This window comes from Rhagoletis zephyria, unplaced genomic scaffold (assembly GCF_001687245.7).
Source record: "Rhagoletis zephyria isolate East Lansing unplaced genomic scaffold, Rhagoletis_zephyria_1.1 Rzeph_scaffold_01285, whole genome shotgun sequence".
Taxonomy (NCBI): Eukaryota; Metazoa; Arthropoda; class Insecta; order Diptera; family Tephritidae; genus Rhagoletis; species Rhagoletis zephyria.
The window spans coordinates 95,719-121,014 of record NW_016158369.1 but is presented as its reverse complement, the minus strand read 5'-3'; the positions used below and the strand labels follow the sequence as shown (position 1 = coordinate 121,014).

Here is a 25,296-nt window from a genome sequence, read left to right as displayed (position 1 = left end):
CTGGTTAGCATCGAGATGCGCCAAAAGCTCACATACCGCAGGCCAATTGAGATGCAGAGTTTTAAGGTCTACTCAAATAGGAAGCTGATCTATGTAGAAAGAATCCTCAGTATACCGCCGATTGACCTAATCGCGAAACCCGCGCTGCTAAATCCGCAGGTTGATTGAATTAAATTAGATAGGGGAATTAAATTACAGAACCTTGTAGCGAGAAGCACGGGGAGCACATACTATATAAGGCCAGATGAAATGTGTCAATCATCTGCAAAACTGCGAGAATTATGTGCGAAAACAGCGAAAGTAATTGCAAGCTCTTCTCGTCACGGTTATTAAGAATGAATTGTATGTAGAGTTGCTAACGGATTGCTTACAGGGCATATACTTGTGGCTGCTTATGCATAAAAATGGGTATCACTAACGTGGACAGATGCAGGAAGTATCGTGAGCGCGCGACCAGGTAAACCCTAGAGCATCTACTACGCTGTTACCCTCACTGTCAAAAGCACGACAAATGGTGTAGCTGAATGCTGCTCTATGGTCTGGCGACTATCATTTGCTGGCCAAAAGTCGAGAAGTAACCAATTTGATTTGAAACTTGTGTATAATAGATTTTCGAAATTTAAAATGGCGGATGCAATATGGCGACCAAATTTTATAACTTTTTCCTTTGGCTGTTCGGGTGCCGAGCTCTAGTGAAACCTTCTATGGAAGAGGGAGCTCACCAAGGAAATTTGGCAATGCTTTGAGAAAATAGCCAACGGCTCTGATGCTGATTTTAGTTTTTGTAGTGACGCGGATAGCCAAACGATGGGTAGACAAGTTAGCGACCGTACAAGAAAAAAGTCATCGATTTAGAAATGGAGAAATATTTATAGCTACCCCTTATACCCATATAAGATCCTTTAATTTGGTAGAAGCATTTTCGCAAAGAATTTCTAAATTTATTTACACTATCTCTGTTTAGAGCATCGGGTAGTATTTATGTTGAAAATAGAAATAGGTTGTTGCCCTATAATTCGGAAATGCTTCTTTTCAAAATGAAAAATTACAAATCTTTAACTTTAAGTACTAATTCTATACTATTAAATTTGATTATAAAAATACAAAAAAAAAATAATTTTGAACCAAATTTTTAATTTGAAACTTTTATAATCGAAATTCGCAATACGACCGAATTTTAGCCAGTACCCGGCCAGATAGTCGGATTAAAGGAATTAATAATTATTACCCAAATTAGAGTCCATTTTGAATATGAGTTTTATTTTATTTAGCAAGTTATATGCTAGTTTTCTTTTTTGTTAATCACACAAATATTGTCTTCGTTATTCATTTCCATTATCTTTTTTGAAACATATTTCTCACTGGGAGGCTTATACCATTTCGAACTTCAAGAATAATGACTACGAAAGAAATAAAAATGTAAACTTTTAGTAGAAATGTCAACTTTAGCAGCTGATATCTCAACGGGAAAACTCTTTAAGAAAATAATAAAATGTAATAATGTGTATGTACCTTTTTACACTGGAGAATTAGTTTAGTGAAGGGGCAAAAACAAATCGATTTATCGATACTTTAAAAAATGACTTTTGGCCAGCAAATAGTAGCTACCAGACCATAGTGCCTGGCAATATTAATCTACCTAACTTAATTGAAAAGAATTCATGTCATAAAATATTAAATAACTAAAATAAAATAAGAAAAAGTTAAATTAATAAAGTACACTAAACCATTAAGGACCGTTTTCTCAAGTAGGGTTTAAAATCTTTTTATTTTTTGAACAGAAATTTTGCTCTGAAAAACGTATTTTAAGGGCAGATAAATTTTAAAACCTACCTGAGAAATGGGCAATAAGGGGTTAATGAATAAACATGAAATGAAAAAGGAAAAAAGGTGTTTAATATACTTTTCTGTCAATCAGGAGCTGCTCAGAGATGTTCGCCAAAATTTAAAATTTTTAGTAAAACTAAAACAACCAGTAAATTCTTATTTTTGCTCCTTGCGGTTATTAACAAAACACTAAATCTGAAAGCTTTTGAGCGAAAGATATGATAACCGTTATATTTTAAGGTAGTTATTACTATAATATTATGATCAAGCTGGGCAGATCCACAAAATAACATTCGTTGGGATAAAATATGCAGGATTTTTGTTTTTAATTGTACTTACCTACAAACAGTTTTCGGTATGTATGGATAAGGGTAATTCGGTGACAATACAAAGCCCGTTGACTCCTTCCTCGATAATATTTTCTGATCACATTCCGAGCCACGTATGTGAATGCCATCATTTTCACCTAATTTAATTATTATTTTCATATTTGTATTTTTGATATTCGCCGATAATTTTTTTCATATGAAGCATATTTGTTGCATTTTCATTGGGATTAAGTTGTGAATAGAAAGGTTGGCGAAATTTCGAAAATAAGTTGGAATATAAATGTAGGTACATAGGTTAATATTAGGTAAATTGATAGATGTCCAATAATAGTCTATACAAGTTTTTTAATTAAATTTATAAAATTATGCTTTGTACATAATAATATCAAGTTGGTGTTAATAGAGGTTTCGATAAATTTTAAAATGCATCAAAAATATATGCTCAGTAAAATATGATCTACAATCACATACAGTTAGCTAAAAATGTTCTCCAGCGCTTAAAACTAAAGGAATACTAAGCTTAAAATAAATGATTTATCTTTTGAGTAACTCCCCTGTCGAAAAATTAACTAACTACATATGTATATGAGCAAATCTCACGAGTTGTTACATTTTTCGACAAACATGTATTTTTGGTCGAAAGTGGTGGTACACCTATTTTAACCTATCTTAGAAAATGCATTATATTTAGCCTTGTATAAAGAACACACATTTATATTTCTTTCCTTATGTATATAACAATTTTAGAATAAATTTCGAGTAGTCATCTATTACTCAATGTAATTCTTTTCCATTTGGTGACACACAAGCTTTATTACACTAGATTCGCTCATTTTAGCAAAACGAATTTTTTTACCGTTCAACTTTAACATTTTAAAGTACCTTAAATTATTGAAATTAAAAAAATCGAAAAATTTGCAAAAATTACAAAATAGCTGCTATTGATATTCTGCATGCCACCATTTTTTTTTTAATTTCGTGGTACACTCTTGAAACTTCATAGATGCATTTGTTGTATTTTTATGTACATTAGACTGCATTACTCCCCATACAAAAAAAAAGAAAAATCGGTACTGTTTTCCGTTGGAATTATAAAATCTATTATATTTTAAGACGCCCACCAAAATATATCGGAAAAATATTAACATTTAAGCGAGCTGAACGGAATCTTATTCAGAGGATGAATAATGATTGGTTTTTGGAAAAAATATTGGGACGAATGACTTTTTTTGCACATAAATAAAAATAATGGGAAAATACCTTTCTTCCGAGATTCCATAACTCCAAATCAGAATAGTTTTGGCCCAGTTATTTAAGTTTTTCTTAAGTCAATCTTTGAAAAAAAGTAAAAAAAAAAACAGCATCAAAAATCTCATTATTACGATTCCGTTGAAAAGATTTTTAAATATTTATATGCAGATTTTTAAGCTTAATCTGCTTTGTCATCTGAGGGGACTTTGTTCAAAAAGTTCTTTAAGAGACTCCTTTTATTAATAAAAAAAATCCATTTTTGGTGGTCTTTTCAAATCGGTCCAGCTCACGTAAATCTTTTTCCGAAATATATTGGTGGACGTCTTAAAATACAATAAATTTTGTAACCCCGGCGGAAAAACCGCAACGTTTTATGTGATGCAGTCTAATGCATGATAAAAACATAGCAAGGTATAACCGTTCTCTCAATTTGTCGGCCATGATTTTTTTTTGAAGTTTGCCAACATTTTAAAATCATATAAAAGTGAAAATAAAAAATTGAAATTGTTTGAAATTGTTGTTGCTTGAGATTGAAAATGAAAATGTGTGTGTGAGTTTGTGAGTAAATTTAAAAATTAAATTGTTTGGAAACGTCAAGAATCTTAAAAGTGACTCTCAGCGGTTCTACCTTACTATATTTTTATCATGGTCTAATGTACATATATTTGAAAACTTTCAAAGTTTTTAAAAATAAAAAAGTATGTTTTTATCGGTTGACAATGAAAAATGAGTAATTGCGGCACTTTTTCGCCTAAATAAATGTATAAGGCTACAATTATTCAAATACTTGATTTGAATTTTTTATTTTACTTGTTTCTAGAACTCCGTTGATTGAAATAAATGCCAGAAGAATGCGTTAGCGTTTTTTTGCCTTGAGAAGGCAGTGATACTAAAAAAAAAGGACTCGTGAGATTTGCTTATATACTAAACCCGAAAATATTATGTACATATTTATGTTTAATTAAGATTTCCCTGACCTAAGCATGGTGTTTACACGAGGTTTTTTGTTAGTTGAAAGCAACAATCGCCTGGTGTAGACCGCCTTTCAACTGGTCGCTTTGAACGAGGTTGGCCGGCAGCTAGATTATTACTCAACTCATGTAAACACCGCATAATATTCTACTGACAATGAATTGAGCGCCATTTCTTCACAGGAAATACAAAGTTCAGCACTAATTTATTTATAGTCCTGTTGAACAATTAGCGCCGAATGCTCTGAAAAATCATTTCATATTAGAGAAATGGAGTATACCCAATACGAATTTTACTTTCCCTCAAATTCACCTACAGCTAAATACTTTTTGTTAAGCAGAGATTACACGATTTGTACATTACAGTGTGCTGTTGTTTGGAAAGTTGTCATTGAGCTGAACCCATTATTTCCAGACAACACCACTCTGTGGCTGCTAAAATGTACAAATCTGTACAAATGTACAAATCATGTGACTCCTGGCTTAGTTACTTAAAACTAAGGCAGTACCAATTACTTACGTATAAAATCTAATTTAACAAAACTTTCGCTAAATTCATAAATTCCTTTAAAGCCACGATTTTGGGTATTTGCTGTTCTCGGCAATGTATAAAAGTGAACAAAAAGGCTCGATTCGCTTGAGTATAAAACTAAATTCCTTTGCTGTCCGCAATATGTACCAATTAATGCTGACGAATTGTCGGGACCATCGTACACTTTGACATAGTCAAATGGGCAGCTGTTGAAAAGATATTTCAATTAAAATAACTCAATTCAATATACAAACATACATATAATGCACAGAGGAGAGTGTTGAGCGTATCTTTAAGAATTACACACTGTACATATTTATGTACATACATACCTAACCACAACTAAAGCCTATGCGAAAGCAATTAGCTTATTTATTTAAGTATCNTACATACCTAACCACAACTAAAGCCTATGCGAAAGCAATTAGCTTATTTACTTAATTAAGTATGAAAACTTTCACATTCTCTTATGTGCATTTATCACGTTTCGGGTTATGTATGTTTGTAACTGAATAAGTTTGTCCAGCATTCAGAGGTACTCACTGTGGTCCACCAAAAAATAGATCAAAATCACGAAATTCTAATCTAACTCTTTGATTCGATTCGCCGAGAAATTGATATGTGCATGACATATCCTTTGGATAGGCACCCGGATAGGTTGGCGATATTAGTGCCCCCGTTTTGTTAATACTCATGCTAGGCGTGATGGTGTAGGAACATGGTGAACCCGCTATTGGTATACCAATTTCATATTCAGCTAAGGAAACGAATAACAACGGACATAACATCGAAAGTGTTTGGTTATTAGCCAGTTTTTAATTATTATTTTTTGATAAGCATAGCAAAGTATTATTCATATATAAATTAAGTAGTTATAANGGACATAACATCGAAAGTGTTTGGTTATTAGCCAGTTTTTAATTATTATTCTTTGATAAGCATAGCAAAGTATTATATACATATATATGTAAATTAAGTAGTTATTTTGGTAGTACTTACATGCATTTATAAATCTATAAGTCCCTTCGAATAAATCGGGTGTTGATACATTTTTGTTGGTAAAAAATGAAATGGCTATAGCTCGGTACATGGAGATACGTCGTCGTGGCGGTATTGTGCCGCAATATCGTCCACCAAATGGTGAATTTATTAGTTCAGCTGGATCTGATGATTGCACTTCGGAATATATATCCATGTACTCGTGAACACAGCTAAAACATTAAAACACATACATAAATACATAGATGAAATATACTCCTAAGTACGCAAATAAAGTAAAGTATTATCTTCCTATAATTTGAATAGCCTGAGACAGATGAGTTTTTCCTCAAGTTCTAGGCGAACTAATAGAAAAGTTTTTGAATATCAAACAAATTTTTGAATTGTTGAATTTTGACCNATATATCCATGTACTCGTGAACACAGCTAAAACATTAAAACACATACATAGATACATATATGAAATATACTCCTAAGTACACATATACAGTAAAGTATTATCTACCTATAATTTGAATAGCCTGAGACAGATGAGTTTTTCCTCAAGTTCTAGGCGAACTAATAGAAAAGTTTTTGAATATCCAAAAAAAATTTTGAATTGTTGAATTTTGGTTGACTTTAAAACTAGCTGACGTTTTTGAATATAACTTTTATGCGACATCAGTTGGTGACGAGGCGCGTTTTCTGACTATGGGCATTAGACTGGGTCGCAATAAAACGTGTGTAATCATGTCCCTTAATTTGAAAGCATTCTTTATTTACAACTCGATTTCAAAGTGTAATATATCGTCGCTTGGCGTGTAATACCGCGTATAGGCAAAATATACTTAATACCGCGTATATGATGGTCCGAAAATTTCACTAAAGTGCAAATAAACTTATTTTCTTATAAACTTTTGAATGATTTTCTAACTGAACTTATTAAATATAAGCTTCTACTAAAATTATTGACCATTAAATTTGTGAAGTAGGCCAGCACGGTCTCACGGTACCGGAATTTTTAGAAAATTTTTGGGTATGCAGTTTTATAGCCCATACAATGTTAGTCTAATGAAGTGCAAGTTTCAAACGGCTAAAAAATCGCGTTGATTTTTGAGATTTTTTGTTGGAGGCTACTTTTTTGGGTTTTTAATATAACAAGCGCAATTTAAAAAAACTTGCGTTGATAATTTGAAATTTTTTTGCCCTCGGTCTCCCGCATTTTATTTCATAAGAAATTCATACTTACATATATGAAAAAAAGTGCAAAAATCCGTCACCAAAAAATATTTTCAAAAATCAACGCGATCCTTAGCCGTTTGAAACTTGCACTTTATTAGACTAAAACTGTAAGACTGTCTAGCCCTAGCTTAGAAATTTTTCGTATTGGCCAGTGTTATCAAATACATTATAATAAAACAAATTACTATGAAATAACCTTATTTATAATTAATACTTACGCTGGTAATTCACCGACGGCAGAGCCGCTACGTAAAAAAAAAACAAGGAGAAATAAGAAGTTAAAGATTATTTAATTGCGGATAGTTAAATGCAGTAAAATTAAAATACGAGTATATGCATGCATTGCGTCAGCCATAGATAATAAACATGCAAATATGCACATATACAAAGTAGATATTCACACATCGCCGCCGATGCAGTAAAAGCTGCTAACTCCATTCAGTAAAATTTTACAGAAGAGCGAAAAAACTCATTAAGTAAGAACTAGGCACCAACTTCAAAATTTGAAATCCCCCTTTTGTAATTCTTTGTATAAATACTTTAGTTATTGACCTTAAAATGAATATTTTTTCGCTCAAGTTTCAAGTGAGTAATTCTTGTGTTCGCGTATAGGTTTTTTTAGGATTCAGGTGTGGAGTTCATAAGGGCTGTCCTCAGTGCGGTGTGCTTTCTCCCATGCTATGGTGCGTGGCAATTGATTCCCTGCTAGTCAAACTTAACGCCTCTTACACCTACGCACAGGTCTATGCATATGACAGGCCCTTCTCTGAAAATTGTCTGCAGGAAAGCGCAAATGACACTGAATACGATTTATACTTGGTACAGTGAAAATTGGCTAACTGCTAACCCAACCAAAAGTAGTGTTGTGCGCTTCACTAGAAGGCTGGCTGGCCTTCTTCGCCCTGCCCTTTAGGAAGTCACTTTTCAAATTTCTTCCGAAGTAAATTATTTAAGTGAAGTCTTACTGCCGCACTCAGAATGGTTCCTTAAATAAGCTCTAATGGGCACTTAACTAATGATCGTTAAATCTGTTAATTAATGTTTCCTCTCAGAGTTAAAAATTATGAAATAAAAAATTTAAGTATGGCTCCAGTTGCGGCCCTTCATTTTTGTGGCATCACTCACTTTTTTCGTTCAGTTTGAAATAAAATATAAAAATAAGTATTTATATAATTTTGCGCGCACTGGCTCAACAGACGCAATGGCTGAGTGAGCAGAGCGCTGGCGTGCCATTCGAGAGATCCGAGTTCGAGTCCTAGGGCGGGAAAATTTTCTTTTTCCTTTTTATTTATATTTTTTTCCTGTTTATTTTTTATAAACTATCTTTATTGAATTTTTTTGCTTTTTTGATCTAATTTTCTTTTGATTTATAGATTTTATTGCTTTAAAAAGGAAACAAATTTTTTGTTAATTTAATTAGATTAAAAAACAAACAAGACCAATAATAGGCCAATTCTGGCATCAGCCTCAGTCTTTCGAGAGAAAAAAAGTCTTTATATTTCGACAACTATCTTGAAAGCCCCTTTCTGTATTTCGAATAACTAATTGAAAGTTATGCTCTTTAATAGTGTTATTATATTTACGGTTTAGCATTAAGTATTCCAAGAACTAAACGAAATGAAAAAAAATATTTTTTTAAAACAGGAAAAACTACAAATTTGGGGAATTGAAAGCGAAAGAAAAAAGATGAATCAAAAGTTTCCAAATCTATATATATAAAATTAAGTGGCAAAACTTCCTGTTCGCATACTCCTCCTAGACGGCTTGCCCGATATCAAAGAAATTTTCAGGGGTGATTGGGGTCTGTGTGGAGGGTGCACATAAGAAATTTCATGTGTGTATCTTTGCACGTTTTGCAAAAACAAAAAAAAACAAAATAATTCTGTTTGGCTTTACGTGTTTTTTCGGATTTCTATCATTCCTAGACGGCTTGCCCGATTTCAATGAAATTTTCAGGGGTGATTGGGGTCTGTGTGGAGGGGGCACATAAGAAATTTCATGTGTGTATCTTTGCACGTTTTGCAAAAAAAAAAAAAAAATTAATTCTGTTTGGCTTTACGTGTTTTTTTCGGATTTCTATCATTCCTAGACGGCTTGCCCGATTTCAATGAAATTTTCAGGGGTGATTGGGGTCTGTGTGAAGGGGGCACATAAGAAATTTCATGTGTGTATCTTTGCACGTTTTGCAAAAACAAAAAAAAAAAATTAATTCTGTTTGGCTTTACGTGTTTTTTTCGGATTTCTATCATTCCTAGACGGCTTGCCCGATTTCAATGAAATTTTCAGGGGTGATTGGGGTCTGTGTGGAGGGTGCACATAAAATGAAATTTTCAGAAGTGATTGGGGTCTGTGTGGAGGGTACACGTAAGAGATTTCTATCATTCCTAGACGGCTTGCCCGATTTCAATGAAATTTTCAGGGGTGATTGGGGTCTGTGTGGAGGGTGCACATAAGAAATTTAATGTGTGTATCATTGCACGTTTTGCAATTAATTCTGTTTGGCTTTACGTGTTTTTTTGGATTTTTATTATTGTTTTGCCGCAAGATTGGCAGTCCTGCCTTTTACTAATAAATAAACAGAAACAGCTGGCGAATGTTTACAATTATTAAAAAACATTGACAACAATTTAATTTATAATCTTATAACTGGAGTCTACTATCGCACCCTTTCCTCAAACGTGTATTAATTCAATATTCAAATAACGTATATTTATATAATTTGAAAAAATCTCCCTACTATACAAATATGTACAGCAATATTAACTAACTAGCGAATACCCGGCGTGCTTCGCTGCGCCTTAAAAGTAATTTTGTTTTGTTACTCCCTCTCACAACATTTGAAAATATTAGTTAATATTGCTGTACATATTTGTATAGTAGGGAGATTTTTTCAAATTATATAAATATACGTTATTTGAATATTGAATCAATACACGTTTGAGGAAAGGGTGCGATAGTAGACTACAGTTATAAGATTATAAATTAAATTTCCAAGAGAAAGTCGGTTCTTTACATATTTTCTAATTACCTTCGAAAATATATTAACTCAAAAAAAATAAAATAAACAATGCTTCATAGATCGATTTTTTTTAAATCTAACTTCATAAAGTTCTTTAAAAATATTTTGTAAATGAGGCCATAAGAGCTTAGGGGGAGAGTTACAACACAAAAATACATTTAAGGCGCAGCGAAGCACGCCGGGTAATTGCTAGTGGTAAATAAAATAAAAAATATGAATTTTTAAAGCAATCAAATTAAAAAAAAAAAATTGTATTAAAAAAAATTCTCTTGCCGAGGATTGAACTCGGATCTCTCGAATAGCACGAATGTGCTCTGCTCACTGGGCCATTGCAACTGTCACAGCAACGTTATCGAAATTGAAATTTATTGAAAACAAACAAAAAATTTCAAAATCATTCGTTAAAAAGTTAAGTAAAGGTTTTTCTTTACTTAACTTTAATGTTGATTAAATGCCGTTAACGAGTATTTAACTGACTCTGAGAGGGAATTTTTTCAAATCGTTACTGAGGGACACCTTAAGTAATCATTAAACGACTCTGAGTGCGGCTGTTAGATAGTAAACTTTAATGGAAGTCACACGTTGAGCAAAAGACCTCCCAAGCCTTTAAATGAATATAATATGGTCCTAAAAATATGCAACCCGAAAGCGGAAGGAGTTCTTTCTATATAAAATCGTAAGCAATATGGTTATGTTATATTTCCTTGTAAATTTTTAAGCACAAACATTTTTCATTTATTGATTTTTAGCGGTAGAAATTTAGCGTGGAGATTTCTTGAATCCTACTGCTGGCAATGGAAACAGGTCTTTGATAAAACGTGGGGTCCTTTGCATCTGTGATGTGGTGAAGCATACTCTCAATAAATAGCATGGGAAATCCGCAATCTTCGAAAAGGTGTGTGTCAAAGTCAAACGTAAATTAGCTTGGAATTGAAAAAACACATGTTTTTGGAGTTAGCAGATTTTATATGTAACAAAAAGTAAGTGCGCCTGGGCCACACTGGAGAAGTGAAACTTACGTAACATATCTGTTTTGTCTCATAGCCAATATACATACATACATATGTATACACAAAATAGATAACAGTTTCGATAACTAAATCGATCGTTAAAAATATCGATTACAAAATCGATAAACATATCTATATCAAAATCCATAAAAATACCGATTATTATATCGATAAGTTCCGAAGATATCAATAGCAAAATCGGTAATAATATCGACAAAAATTTCGATAACAAAACCGATAAAAATATCGATTGTTATATCGATAAGTCCCGAGAATCTCGAAAATCTCTAAAATTTCAAAATAGTTCACACATTGAGTCTTTAGGTTCTCCATCGATATCCTTTTCTCTATAATTACCTTTATTTTAATCTATCTTCCTCTATCTTCATTTTTACTTTTATCGGTATCCTCATTCTCATCTTTTTCTTTGTATTTATCTTCGATTTTACTTTTGTGTTTAACATTTTCTTCATCAACATATTCTCCTTCTCCTTTGCTCTTATATAAGTAAAGTGTTTAAATTTACTTTGATCTTCATTTTTGCCTTTATCCTTACGCATCTTTGTTTTTGTTTTTATTTTTAACTTTGCCTTTATCCTTTTCTTTATCTATGTACGTACTCACCTTTACTTTCATTCTTGTATTGGTCTTTTTCTAAGTGTTATTCTTCAACCTTTTATTAGCAAGAGATTGTTAAATTAATACCATGTGCATACACTCAAGAAGCACTTGTTTTAACCCCAACCATTTCCGTTGCATCTGCCAATTTACTCCCAACCAACCAACCGCCGCTATAGAAGTTTCACTTCAAAAAAATTATTTGCTTTCACCACCAAGTAGAGATATTTCCCCCTTTCCGTCAGTATCAAAAAGTTATTTTGACCGAAATATGGAGTTAGGAGCTTTTACCGCGGCGACGACAATATATACTATATGTATGTATGTACATATGTAAGTATAAAAATTACATTACGTTTACTTTTGTGACTTACTCTGGTGGACTTCCTCTTAAATTAAATGATGTAAATAGTACTTCGACTCGTTGTCCGGGTCCTGCTAGGAAGGTGTACAAGCACTGACGCGAATGATTTTTGTGATTGTGCAGCAACGGAGCGGAGAATGTGCCATTCTGTGGGCCACCAATGCGCGAAACGAATGTCTGGTCACATTCTGTGGACAAGAAAATGGAGAAAACAAAGATGAAGAAAAATTTAAAATGGAAAACAATAAGTAAAGAAAGAAGAATTAAAATAGTAGTAATCGAATGAGAAAATTTACGTAGTATATTGCTTTTTAATGAAGATTAAACCACAGGCAACACGTATGTATGTATGTAAGTAGATGCAGGTATGCATATATATGTACTTATACTTTAAAGCGTTGCAGTGTAAGTATACAAGTTAACAGCTACTCCTGTATGCACATCTAGTCAATTACATATTTACTTATTTTGTACAGTCTGGAACACAACAATCAACACTCAGCTTCCGAAGGGGTTACATAAATTGTGTTGGCGTTGCAAGGAACGTTAACTACGAGTACCAAGGAGCCTCATATCGTTACTATTGAAAAATATTAGGTTCCCCCCATAGCTGGGGTTCAGTATGGTTTGACTCATAAATGTGCTCGTGTTTATTTATGGTAGTGTTAATGTTAAAAGTAGTTGGCTTGCGGCGTTTTATCCTTTATTTATCTTTTCATTTTCATTCGTTATTGAACTGACAAAAGATTGCTCGAAATTGAAATCGTAAATCTGTATGTATGTACATTAGAGCGTACTAGAAAAATAAGTTCGCTGTACACCCCAGAGTCTAAAGTAATTTTGCAAGGAAATTTGGAATATTTTGTTTTGCCCAAAGTAGGGTTAGTCTTTTTTTTTCGTCATGTCTTCGGCATTCACAGTTGGGTCTTAAAATATGATGCAAGGATGTTCTGTTTCCGAGAAGAATTTTTTTTACCAAAATTTATTGACCACAAATATTCCATTCTAGCACAAACCCATAGGTAAATTAAAGCTCTTCAAAAATCATTATTTGAAATCTTGCCAAGGAGGTATTTTGAAGAACAAACATTTTTTTTTTTCGAAATTACATTACAAAACTACTTCAGAGTCAGTGTACCTACAGGAAAAATTTGGTTTGATTGTAAGTTGATGTGGTCTAATGTTTGTACATATGTACTTAATGTATGTGGTCCAATTTTTCTATGGGAAAAAAATATTCATCCAAGAAAACAGGGCACCCCCTTACTTTTTTCCTTTTAATATTTGTAATATCTAAACCAACTTTCAGTTTTCTACTGCAACTAATACAGGGTGCTCAATGACCTTGAAATGCGCTACTAATTTAAATCTCAAATGTTTTTAGGTTACTTGACCAATTGTTTCATTAATATATGTACACAAGGTTTGGTACCAGCACCTCTTTCGGCAAAACGAAACATTTTTGAAGGTGCCTTAAACNTTTAAATCTCAAATGTTTTTAGGTTACTTGACCAATTGTTTCATTAATATATGTACACAAGGTTTGGTACCAGCACCTCTTTCGGCAAAACGAAACATTTTTGAAGCTGCCCTAAACCTATCTTGGAAAATTATTTTTTTGGACCACTCTAATGTACATACATACATACATATGTGCAACATATCCAGTATTACGAGCACTATATGCACATGCACTATTGAGCTGCAAACAATAGAGGTATTCTCTGAGTCTTGCAAAGCCCTTGCATGGTGCACAGATTGCATGGATTGCACGGTAAAAACCGGTTTTCGTATGGGACAGCTTTGCAAACCGTGCAATCCGTGCACGGTGCAAGGGCTTTGCAAGACTCAGAGAATACCCCTAATGTAAAACTAAAAGACATTCATTCACACACATACATATACATACATACATATGTATAAATATGTATATAACTAAAGAAAAAACACTATGAATGCACTGAAATTCATTGTCAATTTATTACAATGCTTTTACAATTGGCATTCCAATGAAATGCAAAACCAAAAGCCAAAACTAGAAAAACCATTTAGCTATTGAACTGAAAAGGAGGAACACAACCTACTTGGCGTCTTTGTTGGTCTCGGCAGAGTTTCCAAGTAAGCCACGACGGGTATCCAAGGATGTGCCGCTGGATTAGGGCCGCCGCGTGCTTTTAATTCAGAAGCAGCCTCGAAATTGTACGCCACTGCCGAGATAGACAAAAAGCAAATATGTACAAACATACATACATACGTACATTAACACAAGACAAAAATACATACGTATGTGGCTAGCTAGCATGTATGTATTTTACTATAATATTGATAAATAGATAAATCTTGCTAGCAGAAGTAAATTTAGAAATTGAAAATTCCAGGATTTGTTAATGTTACTAACTTTAATTGTGTATGTATGTTTGTATGTGGGGCAAAATTCGTCAAGTGTAGCAGGAAAAACATTTTATGGAAGCATTTTGTTCAAACTCCACTACGTTGTTGCTATGGTTACTGGTAATCAATGTGTGAAAGAATTTTTTTTTCTACCGTGGTTTTTTCTCGAGTTATACGAGTTTGACATGCCAATTTCAACCCTTTTTCTTCACACTTATGCTTTTTGGTGGAAACTATATTTTTTTGGATTTTTTTTTGCAAAAATTTTTATTGAAATTTTTTACAAAGTTTTTGAAACTGGCCTATTTCGATAGCTTATTTTCTAAGCTTTCCAACGATATATAATTTGTATTGGCCGTGGCAAAAGGACTACAAGTTTTTCATCACAGAACGCACTCGGGTCCGCCTTTCATTGTTGTCGGAAATAACACAAGTTTATAGAAATGAAAAAATTGTCCGACCAGTGACATTTTTAAATGCATTTATATTAACGTAAAATTTCCCGCTGAGTCCGAATACGAAATTAAAATGTAAGAAGTATAACAGTTTTTGAGATATGTTTAGCCGAATTTGGGGTTTTTGATATCTGAAAAAAAGTGCACTCACTTTATTACAATTTTTTTTTTGGAAAAAGCAAAAACGGTGCATTGTTTAAAAAATGCATTTTTTTGTTGCAAATTCTTTGCAAAAATAAATCCAAAAAATTATAGTTTCCACCAAAAAGCCTACTTAATATTTGTTGTCACAATTTTTAAGTATTTTGTAGGGCATTTCGCAGAAAATGCTTGGTTCCCACGGATTTCCAATTATTCAAAAATTTTAGATCTTTTTCTGCCAAGTATATGTGTTGCTGAAACCGCATTCGAAGGTAACAGAGAACGGTATCAAATAATAAATAACTATTCTAAATAACTACAACTACGGGTCTTTCATCTCACTCACTTTATTACAATTTTTTTTTGGAAAAAGCAAAAACGGTGCATTGTTTAAAAAATGCATTTTTTTGTTGCAAATTCTTTGCAAAAAAAATCCAAAAAATTATAGTTTCCACCAAAAAGCCTACTTAATATTTGTTGTCATAATTTTTAAGTATTTTGTAGGGCATTTCGCAGAAAATGCTTGGTTCCCACGGATTTCCAATTATTCAAAAATTTTAGATCTTTTTCTGCCAAGTATATTTATGTGTTGCTGAAACCGCATTCGAAGGTAACAGAGAACGGTATCAAATAATAAATAACTATTCCAAATAACTACAACTACGGGTCTTTCATCTGGATGGGTTGTTTTTGTAGGAAACTTATTATTTTTCGGGTTTTCGGTATGACATAATAAAAAATTAAAAACAAACCAGCCTTGAAATCTGATGCAATTGGTTTTATAATTAAAAGTGAGCCGACCTATTTCTCAGTGAGACGGCTAACGAGACAATGGACTTTGGCTTTCTTTTTCAACAAAATAGCTATTATGGCAATGAACTCTTAATGTATTTAGAAGGAAGTCGAGGTTTACATGAATAGTTTTGCCTTTTCCAAGTTGGAAAAGAAAGCACAGCCAACGAGAACGAGAAGAGGTATCTCCTATAACACGGTGCGACAAGAAAAAAAATCGAAACAAACAAGTATAGTCTAGTTAGTTAGGGGAGGGGCGATGGGGCGATCGCACCCCCCCAAAGCTGGAAAAAATTTCGGTTAAAATATATTACCTCAAACGAGAAATTTGAAAACAAATTAAAATTTTTTTTTTAACCTTCAATCATTATCCCTTTTTTAGGCTTGCACAAGATTATTTATAGAATAAGAAAGCATGTAAATCTCTTAAATTAAAAATCATAACAATGGGTATGCAAATACTCTGAATTTATAGACCTTGTGATAATTTTACGGCATTTAAATTTTTACAAGATTTGACCATTTGTTTTAAAAAATCAACAAACTTTCGTAAAAATTTCGAACCATGTAATTCGATCTTTAAGAAATATTTTGAGTAAGCAGTTTTTAGCCGATTCAATTTTACTGCAAGTTTAAAGTAAATGATATTTGGCATGTTTTTTTTTTGTTGACCATGTTAACTATTTTATTCCATACAAAACATTTTCGACGATTTTTTTTTGTAATATGGAGCCCGAGCTGGCTGCTTTAAACTAAGATTAGCCAATCAATTATCAGTCAGCTGTTCCTTTTAAATTCAGATTACGTAATCTAAGTTTAAACTGCCACTGAAACTGGCCCTTAGATATCGAAATTGACACTGAACGGATAATACAAAGATTCCCAAAAGGAAAGCGCAAAATTGAGTTCGCAATTTAAATTATTATAATCAAAATTCCGAATAAGTTGTTAAGTTACTTAATTACATTCCTCATTTGACAAACATTTTAAGTAAAAATTAAGTATTTATGTAATATACATATACTGCTTTAATAAGCCCAGAGCACAACTTTTTATCTTGTGTTTTTTTACAAAATAGTATAATTGTTTTATTGCATGGGACTCTGTAAATGAACCTTGCGCCAAATTCACAATATGAAACTTACTTAAAGTAAAATTATATCACAAAACATTTTAACTCGGACTTCATAAAAATTACTAGAACCTCTATTTGTGTGAAAAATAAATGAGAGTTCAAGCAGGTTGGATGCTTGTAGGTCATATAGCTTCGATTGGTCACTCCGCTTTATCCATCAAGTTAGATGCCTGTAATTCAACGTTATTCGACAACTCGATCCCAATCGCCCCTCCCCAAATAAAATCCTGTATCCGGCACTGAATGTATTGCATTATTTTTTTGAGTATATGCGATTATTTATGTTATGGTAAGAATCCCAGTTATCTATTCATTACTACTGTTTATAGTTAATTAACAATTACTCGGTTATGAAATATAATAAAAACAATCAACTAATCGTTATTGAAACTTATTGATAAAAACCGAACTTGCAGGCTTTAAATTTTTATTTAAAATTTTGATTGAAGATCTTTAAAAAATCTACTTTTCTTCAGGGACTTGCGAAGCTATTCGTGCATCGTTGCATATGTATGTACTAGACATCTGCGCAAATCCATTTGAACGACCTAACAAGATATCCGTTCGCAGGGCAAATACATTCCCTCCTTTACTAATATCGCTCCAGTCAAGTGTGAGTAAGCATAAAGTTATGCTTCTTTATGCTTACTCAAGCATAAGTAAACTATCGATCAATAGCAAGATGCGTAGAGTATTTACTTGCCTTCCGTAACTACTGCGCGTACAAAGTATTTGCAAGTAGTGTACTCTTCTTGTAGAACTTGAGTATACATACAATTGTAGTGTCTGAATAAAACTAAGGACCGGAATGTAGTGGAAGGATGAAGAGAGCGACGAGCAAAACGTACTTTCAACTAAAATGCACATACTTAGATACATATGTAAAACTCCGCATATTTTTTTTCTCGTCACTTACTCTGTCGCTTCACTGCAGAAAATCAAAGTTGCGGGGAATTTCCCGGCTTACGGAAGTTTTCGAAGCGTTTTAGAGATTCTTGTATTTCCGTTTGATACTTTGAATGGATAAATAATCATGTAGAAGTCGGGGTACGGTTCGGCTATTTGTACAATGATTTGGGTTCTTGTAACACACGCTTCAATGACTTTTCCGTAAATTTTGGAGTGAGTTCTATGCAAAAATACTATGGCATAAATAACCGGAGTTGGACTGATGAAAGTTTTTTGTAATACGTACAGTTTTCTTTACGTTTACAAGCGATTTGTTTTTCTACGAATGGGAATTTTAAGTTTTTTTCTACCGGGTTAAAATATTTACAAAATCGAAGAGAAAGCATAAAGTTACTGAAAATCGCTATATAACAATTAGCTAATTCTTCAGGAACTAAATAAAACTAAAAAGTGTATATACATAAATAGCTTCGTCAGTGGTATGACTATCGATAGTTTTACAGCTCTACTAGAATACTAACAACCAGAAATGAAATTAAGTAAATACGCAAGTACTTATAGTACTACAAGTACACAGAGAGTATAATTGCTACTCCGTTTTGGCAGCAGCAAATATCTGTTGTACGCGATGAGAATAAGTATTTGATCGATCTCTCAACGCCAAGTAGGGTATTTATGCGGAAAAAGTAACAATGTGTTGTGAGCAGAGTACAATGCAAAGAGTATTTACTGTACGTAATGCGGCAAATATATTTGCGCTAGGCTTTAGTATGTACTTGTACATATATACATATATACATATATATATATATATATGTATATAGTATACGAACATAGAGGAAACAAAAATATACATCTGAACTGCATCCAGTTTATTGCTTTCCGGTGTTGGCACTGCAAACTGAAATCTAATGTATGCACATAAAAGGATTTATTATACTTCTTTGCATAAACCAGAAATGATGTTGGTTCTGAGAAATAAAAACTATGCGAAATGTCAGTAAATCTATTCGATAGTAAATCAATTGGATTAAGTTGTTTGATACATTCATTGATATTTCAACATACCTATTTTATTTAAACATTCACAACACATATTTTTCAGGTTATACATATAAATCAAGGTTTCGAACTTTATATACAGTTTAATGAAAGTCACAATTTTTTATCAACATTCTAAGGGCAAGTACAAGTTTCAAGCGGCTAAAAATAGCGTTAATTTTTCTTTTGCTGAAGGGGATTTGCATTCTTTCCATATAAGCATGAGTTTCTTATGAAATAAAATGCGGAAGACCGTTTGCAACAAATGTTCAAAGAACCAACGTCAGTTTTTATAAATTGCACTTGTTTTTTTAAAAACCGAAAAAGCAGTTTTTTTTAATCAAGACTATTTTTTAGTCGTTTGAAACTTCACCTCACCTCATTGCAAAATTGTATGGCCTATAAAACTTCATAATTAAAAATGTTCTAAAAATTCAGATTAAAAAGTTTTAAATTTTAATGAGAATTTGTTGAATTTTCTTAAATTTTATATAAAGCTTGAAACTTTGATTTATATGGTTTTGGTTGTAGAAAATATCAAACTTTGACTTAAAAATCTTTCAGCGAGGTTCAGGGAAATGCGAATATCAATAAAGAAACAAAGTTATAGTGTGCAGGAGTAAATCTACGTATATAGCAATATTTATTTAAGCATTTCGCAAAAATTCGAACACAATATTTTGGCTGTTTAGATCAAAGCAAAACTCCATAATAACCAGAAGGACCAGAAGGATCTTTGTTAAACGATTTTGTATAATTTTGGCTTTATCGGATTTGCGATGCTTCTTTTGGGCTTAGCATTTTTTTTTTATTGCATATAAACGGGGAAGAATAAAATAAATAACACAGAAAGGGGAAAAGTTTCCGAAATGATGCATTTTTAATTTCTCTAGCCTCCTGGATCAAAATATGAGTTTTCATTAAGAATGGACTTAGCAACTTTTCACTCCAAGTTAACGATCTGGTTATTGATATCAATAAATGGCAATGGCTATGCTGCATATTTTATCACATTTGTCTCAATTGTTAGTTAATTAAATGATTAATTACAGTTGTACAAGTAGGACAGCGCCTGCAGAAGTTGGTGAAAATTGGAGGATTGATGGTGGTTAGATGTGTGTAGTTATTTATGAGACAATTTAGACTTAACTTGAATTATTATAAATTTTTTGAGGTAAATATGCTTTACTAAAGTGGAAGCAAACTAAGTACATCTTTGGTAAAAAATACACGCTAAAATTTAGACAGTCCCAAGAAAAAATCAACGCTATATTTTACTACAGGTCCTTGGGAATAATAATCATGATTTCAGTCGGTTTAAAAATACTAAGTAGTGCACATATAGCGGTTGAAACTCAACCACTACAATAATTCTCTTGCGAGACATGGTCTGATATGGATAGCATGGATGCTTACTGGGTCTTCATTACGGTACCTCTCATTACGGTACCTTCTATGTAAATTCAGTTTCGCAAACAGATAGATGACGTAAACTTCTGTCTGAGAAAGAAACATCTTAATATTTACTAAAAAAAAAAAGAAAAAGTATTGGCACAGGGAATTTTTTCGCAATACATGCAAGTTTATTTTTTGTGCTAATACTTTAGTCCGGCACTGTACATTTATTCCCTTTGAAGTTTACTAGTCGCCACAATGCAACAATGCAGAATGGAGGAGTCTATTGGAACAATTTGTTTTGCTTTTTTTTTTGCTTAATAAACTGAGGCCTACTACTCTCAGCCTTTGCTTAACCGCTTTAGCTTTAAAAAATTTTAATGTTATCTTTAAAACAGTTATAATTTTTCTATCTACATACTTATGCCGAATTTCCACTAGGCATTTAAATGACAAAAAATATATGCCATTTATAAAAATGCCATGTGGAAATGAACTTAATGATTATTTTTTTAATGTAATGACACGATTATTTTTTAATGCTCGACTTTGTCATTTGTTATTTTTGCCATTTAATGCCTAGCCAGCATTAGTCTGTAAGGAATTTGTGATGTTCTAAATTAAACAGATGACATAAAACTATAGATTTATAAACTTTTAATTTTTTTGAATTTGCAGTCTTGTAGCCCATTAAATTTAAGTATAAAAAAGTGCAAGTTTTAAGCGATTGCGAAACTGGCGTTATTTATTTATTTTTTCTTTCAAAATGGTTTTGCGCATTTTCTCCCCTTCCATAAGAAAAAAATACAAATAGTCGCTTGCAGTTTAAATTTAAAATTTAATGGGCTATATGACTGCATATTCAAGAAAATTCTAAAAAAATTAAAAAAATTGTAAAGGGGTTATGTACTCATTTTACTCAACTTCGGTGTAAAAGAAAATTCATAACTCAAATTATTGTAGTGCACCCCATAATAGCACACTCAAATATTGTGCAATACTCAGAGCTACCATTGTGATTTTTTCCAATTTTTATTGAGATGGTATATTTTCAAAAATTAATTTTTTTTTATCAAAAAATTTGTATGTAAAAAATTTGTCAAGAAAAAAATGTTTTAAATATTTCTTTCATAGAGAATTTTGATGTGTGTATGTGTAATTTTTTTAAAATTTTTTCCTCGCTCCATTATCGAGATATTTGGAAAACTATTCAACCGATTTGTTTTTGTTTTTATGCTGAAAAGTTTTTAAAAATATATTAATCAAGCTCAGATTTCATATTTATTTATGTTTATGCATTAACCCTAAACATTTCAAACAAATCCTACACATGAAGTGTGAACCCCGTCCGTTTTGGTATGGAGCACCCCATATGTAGAAACTCTACATACAAAACTGACAAGCCGTTTACAATAAATTTTATAAAATTTCATCACAAATTTGTGACGTGTTGTGCTCGCTTGAATATTTTTGAAATTCATGCATGTTTTTTTTATTTTTGCAAAATTGTGATTGCATACTTCAGCTTCAGTTATTGTCATAAATTAGGAAACTTCGCTTATTAAATATTGAATATGCATATTCAACAAGATTCACGCGTAGGACAAAGTTTGGCCGCATGCGTTTTACACACGAATGCACACAAATGTCCCAGTTTGCTGTCACGCTTACTTAACTGCAACCCTTGATAGGAAGACATACATACATTCATACAATGTTGGCACATTACGCCTATGTATGTTGCGAAAAGAGTTTGCAATTAGCCCAGAAGTTTAAGTTTTTCATAACCATTTCGACTGATACCCATCTCTTAAGAATTCATCCAACTTATTGAATAACTTGAAATAACATTTTAAACACGTGGCAACTCTCTTCAAACATTCTAAATGTTGGAACTAAAGATTTCTCAACAGTATTTCGTTTGGCTATGGTACTTTTATATTTCACACACTTTTTGTATTAGTTAATTGAGTTAGACCCTTCAAACAGGTGGCAGCCCTCTTCAAAGGTATCTTCAAGCTTAATACTTGTTAACTGATTATTTAAGTGGAATATCTTTTTTAAAACATGTGCCCACGCTAAATACATACAGTTCAGAAATAAACTTTTTCAAACCCTCTTCGATTGATACCCATGTTTTAATAATTCATTCTATTTATAAAATAGTTTGAATTTAACTTTTTAAAAAGGTTGCAACCCTATTCCAACACCTCAAAAATATTCTTAGCGTTCAACTTAAAGGTTTTTTAACACTCCTTCATGTGATATCCACATTTCGATATGTCATATAACTTGTGTATAAGTAAACTAAATTCTACATTTCAAGCAGGTGGCAACCCTTTTCAAAATATTTTCAAACTACTACTTTCTGTTACTCCTTTCGTTTGGCACCCATATGGTGATACATATTTCTCTTAACTAATATGATTGTTTAAACAGGTGGCAACTCTTTTCACCAAAGTAAAGCCTTTAATTTGACACCTCATTTCGAAAGATGGAACGAACGGTGCGGACACGATGGCATTGATTATTAAATAATTGAAATTTAATTGTTCAATAGGTGGCAACACTAAACTAAAACCAGTTTGCACATCTACAGGCCAAGCGCTTTAATTTGGCATCTAATTTTTGAAAATCGGGAGAACGGTACAGATCTTTTGTTCTGGACAAAAAATCCCTTCGCGTATTGTACATAGATGTACATATGTATATACGTAGATTTGTTATTCAATATTTTTTTTTATAGTAACTCCTTTTTATGTGTCCCCTAAAAACCACAAAAATGCAGTGAGTGGAACCATACAATTTTTTTAACTAAACAATTAACTATTATTATTTGAAGTGCCGTGAAGTAAACAGAGTTCACCAATTGAAATATATTGATTTTCAAGGGTTCTATGCGACCTGTAAATATTTATCCATTTAAAAAAAGGACGATGTTATATTTCTCGATATAGAACCATCCCAGTGGGTGAGAGCAATAAAATTCCGGCTTCGCCTTCCCCTCACATGCATTTTTACACCACCCTAATGTATGTACTACATACATACACATGCTTATGCCGATTACGACAGCAGACTTGGCAAGTTAAGCACTGTTTGTCGCGTTAATGACCATAAATTTTATGCAGCCATTCATTGTTGTACTTTTTCCATTAGCAGTTGCGTCTTTTTGTGCCCACAAATGAACACACATTGTCAACTTTGCCACTCTTGCCAGATTTTGGCGGTATATCAAGTAACTTTTATAACTCACGAATATTTTTTGTTGTCATACGAAATTAACCTCGTATGCAATTTTAGTAAAACTATAGTCAGATAAAATTTATCCATCGAATACAAATTATTTACCATCGTTTATTTTTACGATTGCCTTTATAGCATTTCTACATATATTCTCGTACATATCATTAAATATGAAAATGTGTGAGTGTGTGAGTATGTTTGTTGCCTTTTCAAAAGTTCAAATTCAATTACACGGTTCAGCAAAATTTGGTCGTATTATATCTTAAAAACGGTGCCGACCTTATCTTATAGATAGATCTTATAGATTTTTTAATGCTGATTTGAAGTACATTTACAATTACATTTTTCTGGCACGTCCAGTTTTTGAAAAAAAAAACCTGTTAAAGTATCGAAAAATGGCAAATTTCAAAACATTTTTTTGAATAGAACGTATTAATGAAAATCCAATTCGTCTGATGGATTCTGCCTCATATCGATGAGTTGATTAGAAATAAGCAGGGGACAGATTTTTAGGACCTAAAAAACTATAAAAAAAGGATTGTACCTAGATGCTCTAAGTTCACTTATGTATCCAAACGAAAACTAAAGAAAACAAATTTTTTGGCGGTTAGGGCTTCATATAGAAATATGTGTTTGTATGTACATATGTATGTATGTAGTTTTATGAGTTGATTTTTTAAATTGGTCTGACTGGGCGCATGATAAACATTAAGTCATTGAATTCAACTTTTATATAAAACTCTCTTCATCCTTTTCTCCTCCAGCCACTGAAGCTTTTCGAATATCGAATAAACAGGATTTTTCGATGGAACAGACCGGTTTTTACATTTCGTCCAAATCTTGACCTGCCAATAAAAAATTTAGGGTTTTCGAGGTTTTCCAGTTTAAGGGAAGCCCCTAAATAGTTTCAAAATTATATTCTAAGTTATTTGGGGATGGGCACTATATCATACATATATGATTTCAATAAATGTATGTTTGGTTCTTAAACGTTTTCTGCGTGTTTGGCAGAGCTTCTCTTCGAATCCGTATTCTGTTTTTTTTTTTTTTTTATGGCAGAAGTACACTCCAAGGTTTGCTATTGTCAGCCGAGGGGCGATAACTGTTTGAAAAAACTTCCGTTGATGGTGCCGATACCAGAAATTGAACAGGGATCTCCCGAGTGACTCTAAGCACTCGGCTGCGGCGGCAAGGGCACTACTCAAAACCAAAATAAGTCAGAAAAAATGAAATAAATTATTTAACTAAGTTAATTGTAAAAACAAATATTTTTAAAGCAAGCTTTCTAAGTGTAAAATAAATCGGACCATAGATATTGGTCTACCAACTATCGACTGGTGCGCCACCCATCGGCAAAAATTTTAGTGGAGTTATTTCTTTTCATGTAGTTAACATGCGTTCTAAATAACTAAGGATTTTTCAAATATCTCGACTTCTGCGCCACCTATCGGATTAACTCATCTTTCGTATAGCATTCTCATCGGTTTCTGAGCCAACTGTAAAGTTTCAAGTCTCAAGATCATCGGCAAGTTGGTCAAAAATTGATTGCAAGATTTAACCCTAACATAAATACAGAGCAAGTTAAATAAAAGTTTGTAAAAATACCACACGTGAATTTTTCACTGATTTTTATTTGTTTTAATTTTGATT

The 25,296-nt window shown here is 32.5% G+C and overlaps 1 protein-coding gene across 4 annotated transcripts in view; it reads right to left on the bottom strand.

Moving 5' to 3' along the window:
* LOC108363453 (uncharacterized) overlaps positions 1–25,296 on the bottom strand; it is a 128,585-nt gene that overhangs the window by 16,602 nt on the left and 86,687 nt on the right. For all 4 annotated transcript variants that reach the window (XM_017616822.1, XM_017616823.1, XM_017616825.1 and 1 more), the window contains exons 3-8: positions 12,152–12,329; positions 7,349–7,375; positions 5,910–6,121; positions 5,454–5,667; positions 4,899–5,116; positions 2,167–2,293 (exon numbers count right to left, since the gene is read on the bottom strand). In XM_017616822.1, coding sequence (XP_017472311.1) covers positions 2,167–2,293; positions 4,899–5,116; positions 5,454–5,667; positions 5,910–6,121; positions 7,349–7,375; positions 12,152–12,329 — 976 coding nt within the window. The remainder of the gene's footprint in view (positions 1–2,166; positions 2,294–4,898; positions 5,117–5,453; positions 5,668–5,909; positions 6,122–7,348; positions 7,376–12,151; positions 12,330–25,296) is intronic.